This window comes from Dermacentor albipictus, chromosome 2, assembly GCF_038994185.2.
Source record: "Dermacentor albipictus isolate Rhodes 1998 colony chromosome 2, USDA_Dalb.pri_finalv2, whole genome shotgun sequence".
In the NCBI taxonomy this organism is placed as follows: domain Eukaryota; kingdom Metazoa; phylum Arthropoda; class Arachnida; order Ixodida; family Ixodidae; genus Dermacentor; species Dermacentor albipictus.
Genome location: NC_091822.1, coordinates 19,834,451 through 19,849,880, shown reverse-complemented (window position 1 = coordinate 19,849,880; position 15,430 = coordinate 19,834,451). Strand labels below are relative to the sequence as shown.

Sequence of the window (15,430 nt, the reverse complement as noted above, 5' to 3'; positions counted from 1 at the left end):
GCGGATTGAAGTCGACACCCCGCGCTTTACCAGCCCTCTTAAAGTGAGATGAATCAAGAACCGCTGTATGACCTAATTGTACGAAATATAGAAGGCGCAAGAACCCTGGAGGATCCTAAATACGAGACTTAGCAATATGGCGGTAGAGACAAGACGCAACAAGAACCCGTGGCTGCAGCTATCACCCGCCCCCGGGCACAGGCGCAGCAGTAAAGGTTTCCCAAACAACAGGCTCCCGAGGCTCTGGTAAAGTTACCAGGCGAGGACGGGTACGCGAGTGAGCACAGAAGGGATGAGACGCTTAAGCAATGTTTCGCTAGGACAAACCGTATGCAGACATTCTCCAATCAGAACCGAAGTGTCGAATTCAAACGCGAGAAGGGGCTACTACATCGGTGCTACACGGAGAAGAATGAACGGACAGTGGGTCAGCGCTTGGTGCGGAGGTGCCACCGAGATGCTCTGCTAAGAACAGCACTTGACGGTATAATGGCTGGTCACTTAGGCACTCAGAAGACTAAGCATGGGATTTCTGAAGGATTCTATCGGACGGGCATCACGGCGATGTGAAGAGGTTTGTCGCTCCTTGCGATATTAGCCAGCGCATGAGTTTTCCGCTCGATTAATTTTTGTTGGTATAGTACACAATGTATATTGTGTGTATATAGCTTTGCATACATGAAACGGTGTTTCTCCTTTCTTTTTGATGAAAGTGACACTCGTGAAAGCGAACATTATTTTATAATATTTTGAAAGTTGGTGGTAGTTGTCACCGTGCGGCATTATTCTTTCGGCGAAGCACCCATCAATGGGCGCCAAAAGGTCGTGGAAATAGGAACCGGCGGGCAAGACGGTTATGTCCGACCTTTCGGGCAACCGACCGAAAGAAGTCGAAGGCAGGTTTAGAAATTAGTGTTTTTTGTTGTTGTTGTTGTTGTTGTCGTCGGCGCAATCGTGACGCCCCGACAGCTTTTTCTGGGAATCCCTGTGTATTCTCTGCCCCGCGCGTGCATCGAGAAGCTTCTAAGATGGCAGGGTGCGACTGCTCCGAAATATGTAGTGTCTCTGAGTGATCCTGTGTCCACGGATTGCTGACAGTGTATCCGTGCCAACACCGCCGTGTGGCCGCCTGCCGTCGTTTCTCCTGTGTTTACAAAAGGACAACAGAGGCCCGCTACCCACGGACTCAAGGGTGTGCGTGTGTGGTGCAATACAAGTGCGCAGCCTTGACAGCAGGGGGGAGTGACCCTTTTTCTAGCCCTTAATTAAGAAGGACGCGGGCAAGACCTTAGGAGGAGCCGGGATACAATTGGGTGAACTTTATTGGATCATCATGCATATCTGCCGTTCCCCAGCGCAGGGAACTAGGAAAAGGACATGTTATTTGAACGCAGGCTTTAGACCGAGCTAAGCAGCCTAGAATCTGAGTCTACAATCTGCTGATAAGCGTCAAAGCGCTAGTGTGGTCCAGCATCACCTAATCCGCCTAGCCGCGACTGATCTGCGAGAATACTAGTTGCCGTATGAGACTGCACACCAACGTCTCCAACGGAGGTCACGGTGCTTACCCTCAAATTGGCTCAACCTGCTCGAAGGAACACGTCAGTCCTAGACTCCTGCAAAACCCAGCCCAGCAATCACATCAACCGAAAGGAGTTTGGCTTGTGAGCGTTCTTCGGGAAAGCGCTGCCGTCGACTCCAGGCTTTACGGACTTGCTGGTGCTGCTCGGCCATGCGTACGCCATCATTTGCTTTCTTTTGAACTCTGTTTAGTAGACCACCGGTAAGTCTGCTTCGTGTATTGTTAATTTCTTTATTTCCTGTTGACTGTTCGTTGTACTTTTTTTTTGTCTCCGTCATTGACCTAGATTAGTGTATGTGTGTTCGTGTTCTTGTGTTTCATTTAAATTATGTGTCGTTGTGAGTCTATAAATATTATTTTTCCTCTCTTACTCCCGACTCTAACTACTTCACTATGTTCGCTTCAGTACAGAACGACGAATCGGCTTGTATAGCCAGTCGACGACTTCGCACCGGCGGCGAACGGGTGGAAAGCCCTGATACCGTCATGTGGCCCTTTCCCTGTGTTTTTAGTGCTGCTTTCACAACCCTTTTAATTATCGACATCATTTTGCCAGGTGAGGTTGGAAAATAAAATAATTAACGAGGAACCTGTTTGAAAGACATGTCGCAGCATGATACATAATCGGTAGCGTTAATGAAGAAGTTATCACAAAAAAAGTCAAGTGGACTACTATAAACCCCGTTATTATGAATGATTCTTGATATAACTTCCCGCGTACTTCTCTTTGAGAACCTGTTGACGTTGTGACACTTTGTTTCTGGTGTCACTACGTGACTCTGTAGTTTTTAAATATAATTCATTTTCGCATTTCTCAGCTGAACACCAAGGTAGTTGGAAGCCTTTTGTATTGAGCAAGTTGTTTGGTAATAAAGGCAGTTGATCTTTGTGTGGAGATTTTCAGGACAGTGCATAGCTTTATAAAAGTGGTCCGTGAGCAAGAGCTACTGTGGTGATGCCACCTTTCTTCGAAATTTTTGTTTGTGAGTGTAAGGGTTGAAAAGCAAAAAGAGCATTATTAGAAACTGCGTGAAAGCTTTTTGAGGATCGTTTGATGATACCACTTCGGACGAGTCCGTTTCGGTTAATTCTTTTTGTTCAGCTACCCTAAAGGCTCGGTCGGGGCATTACACAGGGGAGAAATGATAACAAAACGAAACTAAATTTTAGCTCTTTGAAAATAAATATGTAATTGCTAAAAAAAAGAAAAGAGGAAGACAAAGCTCGATACAAGACAATGAACATAGTACTCGCTATAGTCAACATAAGACTGTATAAGAACGGTGAATCAAATGGCAACATATATTAGAAGGGTAAATCAAACTCTGCAAGTACTCTTCATCATCAGCAGCAGCAGCCTATTTTATGTCCACTGCAGGGCGACGGCCTCTCCCTGCGATTTGCAAGTGCCTCCATCGTGCGCCAACCGATTCCAACTAGCACTCGAAAATTTCCTAATTTCGTCACGCCACCTAGTCTTCTGCCGTCCTCGACTGCACTCCCCTTCTCTTCGTAACCATACTCTAACCCTAATGGTCCACCGATTATCTAACTGCGCATTAGATGACCTGCCGAGTGCCATTTTGTTCTTTTATTCTTAATTAGAATATCGGCGATACCTGTTTGCTCTCTCGTCGAAACCGCCCTATTTCGGTGTCTTAAGGTTATGCCTAGCATTCTTCGTTCCATCGCTCTTTGCGCGTCCCTTAACTTGTCCTCAAGCTTCTTTGTCAGCCTCCAAGTATCTGCCCCATATGTAAGCAATGGTAAAATGCATAGATTGTATACCTTCCTTTTTCAATGATAACGGTAGGCTTCCAGTCAGGAGCTGACAATGTCTGCCGTATGCGATCCAACCCATTTTTATTCTTCTATGAATTTCCTTTTCATGATCAGCGTTACCTGTGATTAATTGACCTAGCTAAACTTACTCCTTCACAGACTCTAGAGGCTGACTGGCGATTCTGAACTGTTGTTCGCTTGCATGCTTATTCATCATTATCTGCCTTCTGCATACTAACTTTCAACCCCACTATTACACTCTCTTTGTTAAGATCCTCAATCATTTGTGTTAACTCGTCTACACTGTTGCTGAAGAGAACGGTCTCACCGACAAGCCGAAAGTTGCTAAGGTATTCGCCATCGATCCTTACCTCTAAGCATAGGCGTATCTACTGGGGGGGGGGGGTTGTAAGTCGTCTGCCCCTCCCCACTTTTTAAACCCGGGAATATATTTGCCTAGTGCCCAAACCAAGATCACTATTGTCTACAGAAAGCGCCTTGATGGCCTAATAATAGGGGTGTGGCCTCTCCACCACCTGCACGTGGAGTCACTGCCCCATTGGTTCTTCAGCGCACTCATCACTGGTACTTATATAGCATACAGGATCTACTGGGTAGCAGTTAGTAAATTTCCCGACCTCTGCAAGTCTGCAGTAGCCTTTCAAGTCTTGATCTAGGCATTCATTGGTAGTAATTCGTTTGTTGATTGTGCAACTGAAACTGCAAGTGCGATTGAGGTTCCCAGAACTTTCAAAACTGCTTTCACTTATTTGGTCGTGAAAAGTTTTCTCGCAGTGAAACTGAGGCAGCACGAAGCGTGCGCTTATTGCTGCCGGCGGTCTTCATCAGGCCAGCGCTGCGAAAGCGAGCGCTCGTAGTCTTCGAGTGAGATGTGTTTATATTCGCTTGTACGTGCACGACACCATGCTTGTCATCGGTGTATCTACCAGTTCGGGTGGGGGTGGGTGTACGCCCTTGCCCCCACAGTCAGAACTGAAAAGGAAAAGTACGTCATTTATCCTTCCCCGCCCCTAAGCGCACACACTCGTGAAAGCGGGCACTGTCGGCTGCACACTGCAGAAGTACAGCAAAACAACATCTGGGGGGGAGGACAAGTTTTGTCTCAGAATAGGGCTCACGATTTGTTAGTTGCGTAACCTTGGCCTTTGGGCCTCGCCACGTGCTTTAGCGGAGGACGCTGGGCCGGCCGCGCTAAGTAGCCAAGGGTTACCCCGCACATTGCGGTGTGAGACGCCTGTGCGACGTGCCTTGCAAGCCTTTAGTAAGATCTTGATGAGTGCTAGTTGGTTCATATTTAGAACTGTGGTTAAACAGCGCGAATAAAACAAGAACACAAAGAAACAAATACTACAGACAAGTGTACTGACAGACAGCGCTTGTCCGTGGTATTTGTTTTCTTGTGACTAGTTTTATACGCGCTGTTTAACCTCAGTTCTTCCAAGCCTGCATTGCTGAGAAATCTATCACTAGGCTGTCCAAAACAAGTTTAATCTACCATCATTTACGTCATCCAGTGTTTGTTGGGGCCGTCTCACCTAACAACTTTTGAGAACACAAAATCAAATTTGCTTTTATAATTTACCAGTAGTTCATCAGTGTTGCCATTTTAGCGATTTTGACGCTAGATTTACTCACTTTTTGTCTGTTTACGGCAGTTTACTGTGTAGTAACCAGTGACCTTTTTAGTAACTATAATAGTTAACTTTATATAGTTTAACAACTTATAAGTTCAAGAAATTGCTTGGAAAACGGCCATGAAGAATGCGCTTTCAATTTCAAAAGCCACATGTAAGCGGCCGAAACTCGCTGTACAGTGGTTATGTTTTGTGAGCATGATGAACCAACGGTTTCTTTCACATTGGGACCCTTCACATTGTGATTGTGCCTCAGAGCACATGGTCATCATAGCCTTGACATTGAGGTCACAAAATTGAACTTTATAATTTACAAAACCTATTTGGAGGCGTTTACACGGGGTGGGTTCATAGGTGTCACTGAATTCATTCATTTGGTAGACTCTTGCCTGCCGTGTCAGAGAACGAATTTACCAAACCCCACTTTACCAAATTATCTCTTAAGATTTAGAACACAGCAGACGAATAAGATATGTGGACTGCGTAAAAAAGGCTTAAATATCGGATCGGTTTAGCTCGCTCACGCTCGACTAAACAAATCGGTTTCGTTCCTCAAGCCTTTAGGACCAATCGGTGCTTCCCGGCGGCTTTCAGGTAGATCAAGTGCGAAAATATGATATTAATATTAAGATATGGTAAGTAAAGTAATACTAATATTACTTAATATTATCAATATTATTAATATTATTATAAATATATATTAACTAATAATATATGGAAAAATATGGCGTGGGCAATTGTTATTGTCATGTTAACAACATGCGGCCAAGCGCGTTCCACAGAATCTAGTTCCGCTTCCACGAATGTCGTCAAACACAAGAAACGTAAGGACAATAAGCAGACTAAATGCATTTTCATGCTACGAAAACTACGTTGCTTGTGTTCTTTTGATTCGTGCTGTCTTTGTAACCTTCCAATCTGAGGATAATGAAAAATTTAAGCTGTCATAATCCAGTATGTAAATATTAGAGATAGGCGATCGAATATCGACTTTTCAAATACGAATCGAATACGAATAGTAAGTATCCAATATCGGATACACAAACGCCGACGCATATATTTGCAGCAGGAATGTTTGTTTCAGTATAGTTAGGAGCTTGCGTGCACTTAATAGACATTCAACTATCACGCACACTTAAGATCGTTTTAAACAAAAGATTACAATAGTCATAAAAAAAACTACACGAATAGCCGCTTGATACCGTTAAGCAAAGAAGCTTTCCAAGAATGACAGTCATTTGAGACTGACGATCTTTTCAAAAACCCATCATAAATAGTTGCTGAAAAATTATGAGAAGTTATGGAAAAAGAAAGCACAGCGCTAAAGAGGTACTTGTGCGCCCTAGACCCAATACAAAGTCTTTTACAAAAAACACACCACTGGTTTTAACTTAAAAAATAACACTCCTACATGACTAGGCTGCAAGAAAGACTAATTGGCAGGCGATAAGCACAGTATAGCCGATTGTCATGTAGTGGACGAAAAGAAGGGGGACCGAGGGGCCCGGTTTTGTAAGGGCACTGTTTTTAAGAATGCTCGCATGTATTTGTTAGAACCGTGTGAAACCAAGAGATAATGAATAAACGGGAAGCGTACGATAAATTATTTGTAAATTCTAATTGAACTGAAAAAAATTATAATCTTATGGGAAACGGAGGAAAACTCAACTTGACTGACCGTGAAAGCCAAACCTCTGCATTACGCGCGCGTTGCACTACAAATTGTGCTACGGTGACGGGAGCTCCTATGTACATGCATTATTGGCTGTGTATGTATGTGTACAAGATGTAACCGAAGGAGTGTGAATCAGTGCCACACTTCCTCCACAGAAACGAAAACAAAGCTTGCATGAGCGATTTTGTTCCTGCATTGCTTCGAAAACTTTCTGGCTATTTTAGTTCTGATAACAATAATTTGCGATAGTTCGTTCAACATGTGGAGAACAGAAACCTGATTTGAACAGTCGGTTGTTGCGAAATAGTTGGTTATTTTTGAGATTCCAAAGTAACGAATAATTTATTTTCAAATACGAATAAAATATTACATACCAACTATTCATATCAGAAACTTCGATATTCCCCTATCCTACAGTAAATATGCATTAGTAAAGTTAAAACCCTCTCTATACTCTATGGGTAAATTGACTGTTTTCCATCAGCTGCATGAACGTTAGGCCAACATGACACGTCTAAGTAAACTAGTTACTTCACGCAAGCTTACACTAGAGTGTTTCTAAACACCTACATTGTTCAAATCCACTTCCGAGTTATAGCGAGGATTTTAGTGACTTTCTTGTCTCACTTCAGTGACACGCTTCCTAAAATGTTGGCAACAGTAGACTGTAATGGTTCATAATGTACGACTGAAAACCTCTGTCGATGAGAACGATATCTTTCAATTGCGCATTTTTCAGCCTCTTCTATTGCAATCTCAATCGGGTAATCCACAAGTGAGGTGAACTTTACAGTATACATGCAACCTGGGCCCAATCTGAGTATGCATTCTCCGCCCAGTCGTAAACATGTACATCCGTGTAACCTTCAATGAATATTTTTCAACAAATCAGCATGTCAATGACACATTAAACAGAAGAACGCGTCATCGTTTATTGATCTGTGGCCGCAAAAGCGGCATCTGCCTAACATCCCTCCCCACACACGCTGCGTGCCGGCCCGCTCCGTTACCCTTGCAAGAGGCCTTCCGTGTCGGGCTTTGTGGTATAGCGTACGAAAAACAACCGCGTACTGCAGAAGTCAAAGGTGTATGCGGCGTCAGAGTAGTGCAGCTGCCGTTGTTGGCGTGGCGTCAATGCAGACGGAGCGATTCCAGGTGGCGAAAAATCCCTTTCATAAATGTATATACACACCCCACTCGGAAAATAGTTGGTACGCCACTGACTATAACTTATCAAATTCGTCCATCTCATTCCAATATAGGAACAAGGATTCGACTTAGCTGAACGTGTAGTCCCCAATAAAACTGTCACAAGGTTTGACAGTCATCGCGAGCTAGAAATAGGACATTCGAAAACCAGTAACTTCTGATCAGGTATCCCATCTTTGACATAATAGCGCAGCCTGGGAGCGAGCTGCTTGAAAACGCAAGGCCCAACAACAAGAACTGGAAATCTTGGTAGTTTTCGAAACAAGTTGGCGTAAGGACCTTCAGAGATTGAATTTAATTAAATTAAGTTTATTTCCATATTCAAAGGAGTAAATGCGAACTAAAAAGTAAAAGTTAATTCATTTGACAGAGGTTAAGATCACCTCTACAACGTATACACTAGGATAAACCAGTGATACTTCTAACATTGCAAACATAATGTGAGCACAAGAAGCGTTAAAAAGAAAACAGCATACATTTCAATATCAACATTTCAGGCACGAACTACTGTTTCACATAGTTTCTGTAGAAAAAAAGCAATACAGAGGATTGCAGCGTTATATACATGAAATAAAATGCCCATAATGAAATGCCGCTTAATGCAGATAATTCTATTGGCTTTGAAAGCAAACAAAAGTGACGTCCTATTAACGAGGAGAGCGTTTGATTGCGCTCTTGAAACAACGCTGTGGCTTCCCGCCCGGGCATTGCTTAGTGGTTACGTCAATTTTGACGTCAATAGATTGGAATAAAAAAGCGACAGGTTCGTCCGAAAAGGGAAGCATCGATTGCGATAGCAAATTAGTAGACAGCTATACAAAGTAACAATAGTATTTTTATCGTCCATATCAACTTCTAAATATTCATTTATAAACTAAGTTAACAAGAGTGGTGTCCACATGACTGCGGGGACATTCGCTATCGTAATGTTGGCGTGAGGAAGCGCGGCAGCAGCAGCGAGCGAGTTTGTGCTACATATCAGTTCAACGCAAAGGGAGCGGCGAGAAGACAGCACGCGCAATGTTTTGAGCCTTTTGGCGCACCTAGATTCTGCCACTGACGCAGATCGCTTTTAAGATACGACACGCGCGACCGCGCGTGGCCGTGCATACGCAGTTGCTGCCAGAATACAATGCCGCCACCCTTCTCTCCCTGTCCTCTAGTGCCTCTCGCGTGACAGAAGACGGCGCGTTCACTTCCCGCTTTTCTCCCTTGCGCGCGTAAGAGTGCGCCGCGATCATCGGCTCCCCTGGCACGCTTCCACTCGCACATACAGCATGCAGCGCGGCGACGGTGTTACTGCCCTTTGAATTTATACGGAAAACCACGGTGATGACGACGGTAAAAATTCGCATGGAGTGTCCATGTAACTGCTATTGCAATAAAAACATATTTGAATAGCTTTACAAATAGGGCCCCAGAAATTAATATTTTAGTGGCCTATCATTCAACTGGAGGCTAAATCGCCTTTCAACTTTACTTTCTTATGATTTACTACAGCCTGAGCATGTATTTAGTTAATGATTAAGCCTTTATAGAGTAATGCTGCCTACAAACAACATATCAAAAGAAGAGTTTTGCCTTGCTGAGATTCAGTATTGAATGTGAAGATTCGGGATAAATGTGTTACACAAACAGTAAATAACAGCCAGCAGGCATTACTTGCTCGTTTAGAGTAGGAACGCAGGACCACATAGAAGTTCCGCATGCGACTTGCTTTCATTTGGAAGCACGGTCAGAGGGGACATACTGATGCAAGGTCTCCGATACAAGTGGCATCGTAGGGGGGAAAGGAATTGGACAGCTACGGTTTACGCAGGATGACAGGTGTCTGTACAGATTATAAAACAAAACCATACGTTGCTTGGGGTGAGACACAGTTTCAGTTGTCGGCCTGGGGGTCTCGCCTGTATTCCAGGAAAAGGCTCCCCAAAGTACTTCTTATATGAATTCTTGATAAGTTCATTCTTCATATGTCTTGCACCTTCAGAGCACAGATAGCTCTTCCGATATATGAATGTGCCATCAATAAAGGGTTTTAAGGCCACAACCAATAGCAACGGCTGAGACGTAGAAATATGACATGACATTTCTTTAGATGTTTTCTTTCATTACTTGCTTTTTTCATTGCTCCAGGAGTGGCATCATTCGACACTAGCTCTTTACAAAGGGCACCACCGCAGCCTCATCATGGGCGAGGCGAGAGATGCGAGCCCAGCTGCAGTGGAAGCCTCATGCCTGACAGGCTTCGGTGGTGTCACAGCGGCGTGTCACTACATTGATTGAGTCCGAATGGAATTAACGTGGACAGTCATCCCGAGTGGTATTTTTTTTTACCTCCTCGACATGCCTTCCGAGTAACAAAGTGGTTCCATTGAAAAGTCATTCACCGGCTACTTCCAGTGTCTTGAAGCGTCACGACGCCATTTTGATGTGGCATTTCTAATGCCGATGGCCGATAGCTTTGGCATGTTCTTTCTAAGCAACCTCACTGCGACTTTTCTCCGAGACTTCAATGGCGCATCGAACGCACTCGATGATCTGGATTATCCTGCACAGGTGACCACGCGCGGTGTCAGTTTTCTGGCAAGCTTTCTACGATTACCGTGGAAACCACATTGCTTCTGGCGACCTCTGCTAGGCACGACTTTAAAAATCAATTTTCCGCGTCGGTTTTCCTGACTCCATCTTAAAGACGTCCATCTCAGGGCCCAAGCCTACCACTGTTGCATGAAATGCAATGGGCGTATTTAAAGCATTGATTCGTTTATGTGTTCGACGGACATTTCTTGCTGTTGTCTTGTACGCTACATCGGGAGCTGGTGCAAATCATGTATAAATACGGCACGACTGCCGTAGAGGAGAAAGGCAACGTCAAAAATTCGTTAGTGGCTAACTGGACATTTCTAAGACGTCGCCACAATAACCTATAGACTGTTGTAGTGATGTGTGAGCCTTCGCAAAGGTGCTGCAATAACTGCTGCGCTTAAAAATGTACGCGCGCGCAACAGCCCACAATAAAGGTAGGCTGAATGATAGGCGCGACGCAAATAGAAGAGGCAGGAAATGAATATAGTTGGTGCAGCACAAAACGAGGCTTGCCACACTTCACTCGTGGCAACCCACATTCATTAATTCGTTTGCTTTATTACACCCATATTGTACTTTTCAGGAACAAAATTCGGCGGTACAGATAGGAGCCACAAAAGGCTAGACGCGGTCTCTACATGATAATGCCGCTTTGGCAGAGGCGAAACCAAATATTTGTATACGACAAACACAAAATTTTGTCACAACTCTGCATGCAAAACAATACTAGCAGTCTAGAAACAAGCGGTTAAAAAAGGAGATAAAAATGATTTTCTGAATATATGCAAAGGAGGACCACAGCATGAGATGGGAAACGTGGCATCACAAAACATGCCTCGTTTGGGGTGTGTTCCACAGGGGGAATACAATTACTAGAAATTGCAACTGTTAAGGACAATCGGGCTAAATCTAAAACGAATGAAGTGAAATGAAACTACACTTCGAGGATCTCTATCACGCGAGCTCTGCCGACTATTGGCGCCTCTTGCGTCACTGATTTAGCGTTTGCTGACATTGCAATTACCACATATGTACATCAAGGCAACCATTCCACGCTGCACAACTCGTAAGCAGGCTCATCAGCAAGGCGCAGCTTTTCTGTGTACGAAGAAATATGTTTTATACCTAATTCGTGAACATATTGTTTTAGAAGAGTTGTAGAGTTTTTTCTCTTTCAAGTTTGTTTATATGTAGTGGTACGTCTGTAGGAATGAACTTCCAGATGGTAAACAGAGCTCTCCCCCTGTGTTCTGGCGTGTCGTCCTCGGCAGGTTGGGTGCGGCTTAACATGCCTTATTTCCTCCCTCTCTTGGAAATGAGTGAAGTTCGCTATCAAAAACCCGAAAAGGCACTCACTTGACAAAATGTTGACCATTGTTTCTCACAATAAAGAAACACAACTGCTGTCAGACATTTACGTTAAAGCTGTAATTATTTTCAGGGATGCCCTTCTGACAAGCATTATCAACTGCCTCACGAGCTTCCTTGCTGGGTTCGTCATATTTTCTGTGCTCGGGTACATGGCTCACGTGCTGCAAAAAGACATCGCCGACGTGGCTACCGATGGTAAGTAGCCAGACAAAAGTTGATCTACAATGCCGTATTGTGAGGTTTGGTGGAGGATTTAACGTAAGAAAGTGCATTAGCATATGAATAATTTGTTCACCTAAACTGGTGGAGCAGCTGCAAAAATTGATGAGGCTTTTGAGACACGTGAGCAGAATAAACATCCTGACAAAATACTTGCAAATCACCAATTGGACTATTTGTGTTACTAAATATTTACAGCAGTGGCTGTCGTTTTTAACAAAGTATTGAAAAGCGACCCCGAGGCTACGGAGAGCATTCACTAGTGTTGGTCCTGGGGATGTTATCAAATTTGCCGCTGTGGTATGCGAGACTTGTCAAGTAACTTGAAGTGCATGGAGGGGCGTCAAATTTTACACGTACGAAATTGGCAGTCGTTAGCGGTAACCGTGTTGATAGTGCAGTTCAGCATGGGACGGCCAACCTAATTTTCGCGGATGGCTTCGTCTCTGATCGTAACAACGACTGAGTGCTTGAGTACGACATCGGAGTTCTTTTTTTTTATCTAATGTGATTGCCATATCGAACTGAAGGTGCAAGCCCAAACGCGACAAGCTTGGAGCGAGAAGCCACAGCGGACTGCGGGCATCAAAATCATCAGCAGGAAACTCAAGCACACGCAATAAGGGTGTTGTCCTGGGGATGTTATCAAATTTGCCGCTGTGGTATGCGAGACTTGTCAAGTAACTTGAAGTGCATGGAAGGGCGTCAAATTTTACACGTGCGAAATTGGCAGTCGTTAGCGGTAACCGTGTTGATAGTGCAGTTCAGCGTGGGACGGCCAACCTAATTTTCGCGGATGGCTTCGTCTCTGATCGTAACAACGACTGAGTGCTTGAGTACGACATCGGAGTTCTTTTTTTTTATCTAATGTGATTGCCATATGGAACTGAAGGTGCAAGCCCAAACGCGACAAGCTTGGGGCGAGAAGCCACAGCGGACTGCGGGCATCAAAATCATCAGCAGGAAACTCAAGCACACGCAATAAGGGTGTTGTGTGCCGACAGAAAATAAAGGCTGAGAAGAAAGACGCCTCTTCAGCATGGCAACACTGGTCTGGTAACCGCCATTACTTACAGGGATGGTGACCAAACATAGAACTGGACCTGTGCTTTCGTGTGTGAACGAGAGGAGCGGAGACCGAGACAATCATGAGGCTTATAACGCGTGAAAAGACAAGGACGAAATGAAGACGTGCCACACACAGGCGCTAATTAATAAGACGATCATTTTTTTTCAAAATCATGACTACGTAAAGCCACTGGACAATGAAGGCAAGAAAAGCCAAGGTGAACTTAGCTGTGGTCAAAAGCAAAATCTAGAAAATAATGTGGATGCATTTTATCTTTTCGTCCACTTTCCATCACCCTTTGCTTCGTCATTTGGAGCATTTGAATTTCAAGCACAGCTAATGTGCTCTGCGCTCATGGTCCGTGGACTCTACGCGGTCGTCGTAGTTCCTCATCCAGCGAGGCATCCTTTCGGGCGCCGTATATGAACGCCTGCGACCTGTGCTCCGTCTTCAATGAGCGCCATAACTGGAACACTGCCTAGATGAACCTTGAACAGCTTGGGTAGAGTAGATAAGGTAACAGGAATGCTTTCGGACCAGTTTACAATCATGGCATCACCGCCTCAGCGAGCAGCATTTTTTGCTAGTGCCTCATATAAATGCGGATAGGCACATGCGTATTGGAAATAAATTCTGTAGTTTCTCGTGCCGAAAGCACAATATGATTATGAGGCATGCGGTATTAATTTCTACCACCTTGAATTGCTTGACGTGCATGCTGGTACACGGGTGTTTCTGCAGTTCGCCTTCATCAAAACATGGCCGTCGTGGCCCGGATTCGAACCCGTGCCTTCGGGGTTAGCTGTGCAACGCCATAGCTGCTGCGCCACCAATGCGGGTACACTTGCAGTGCTAGGGCTGCAACCTTCCCACTACCTTCGATGCTACGGTTGTGGGATTGTTCCCCACCTGCGGCAAGTTGTTTTTTGACCAACTTTCATTTCCATTCTTTATCATTTCTTTGTTTCATTTATTAAGCACAAGTAATTCCCTCTATGTTGTCCTTGGCGTCAGTGTTACTTAGCTTCTTATGATATGACTAATAATGATCAGGCCTCTCGGTAAACCTCCGTTCCTCCGATTTGTTTATATATATATATATATATATATATATATATATATATATATATATATATATATATATATATATATATATATATATATATATATATATATATATATATATATATATATATATATATATATATGACGACGGACACAGCGCGCTATGTTCAAAATCTGATCAGCGGGTCAAGCACGTCGGTTTTATACATCACATCAATGGTCGAATGTTCCAGAGTAATCGCTGGGACCCGCGTGTCTTCCACAAAGTTCTACACCATTCGCGTCGCGCATGCATGCAATCAGATTACACAAAGTTCGTTGACAGATAGCGTATAAAAACATCGATAACATTCCAGAAGTTTCCTATACATGCAGGCGCGTCCTGCGCTGAGCGATAACATTTGTTAGGCAATGAAACGGGGTCACCCGATAAAGATTAACATGTACACGTGTCAATACTCCCCTCTTAAAAAGCATAAACCGGATGCTGCAAACAAACGAAAGAAATAAACAAAACACCCGTAGCAAAGAAAGAAACTAAGGAAGTTCGTCAGCGTGCGCAAAATGGCTTAAGACGCACCACGCGCACCACTGCAGATCGTGCGCGGCGCCGCTGTGAATGCGAAATGCCTTCTGGCACGACCTCATAGTCCACTTCGCCAATACGTCGGATGATATTGTAGGTCCGGAATAGCGTCAGAATAATTTCTCACTGAGCCCTCTTTGATGTAATGGGGTGCAAAGTCAAACACGGTCACTAGGCTGGTACTCGACGTAGCGTCGTCAGAGGTTGCAAGTGTCGGCTGTCGGTACGCTGCTGGTTCTTGATTCGCAGGTGGGCGAGCTGTCGGGTTTCTTCGGCGTGCTGGAGATGGGTGGCGACGTCAGGACTCTCTTCGTCGTAGAAGTGCGGTAGCATGGCATCGAGAGTATTCGTCGGGTTCCTGCCGTAAACCAGCTTGAACTGCGTGATCTATGTTGTTGCTTGCACCACCGTGCTATAAACAAAGGTTAAGTACGGCAGCACCGCGTCCCACGTTTTGTGCTCGACGTCGACGTACATTGCTAGCATGCCGGCGAGGGTCTTTTTCAGGCGCTCCGTCCGACCATTCGTCTTTTGAATGCAGACAGTTTTTTTTCTGTGTCTTGTCTGGCTCTACAGTAGAATAGCTTGGGTGAGCTCTACTATCAAGGCCGTTCCTCTGTCGGTGATG

The 15,430-nt window shown here is 44.4% G+C and overlaps 1 protein-coding gene across 3 annotated transcripts in view; it reads left to right on the top strand.

Moving 5' to 3' along the window:
• Positions 1-15,430, top strand: part of SerT (Serotonin transporter) — a 515,765-nt gene that overhangs the window by 216,324 nt on the left and 284,011 nt on the right. For all 3 annotated transcript variants that reach the window (XM_070533507.1, XM_070533506.1, XM_070533508.1), the window contains exon 7: positions 11,934-12,058. In XM_070533507.1, coding sequence (XP_070389608.1) covers positions 11,934-12,058 — 125 coding nt within the window. The remainder of the gene's footprint in view (positions 1-11,933; positions 12,059-15,430) is intronic.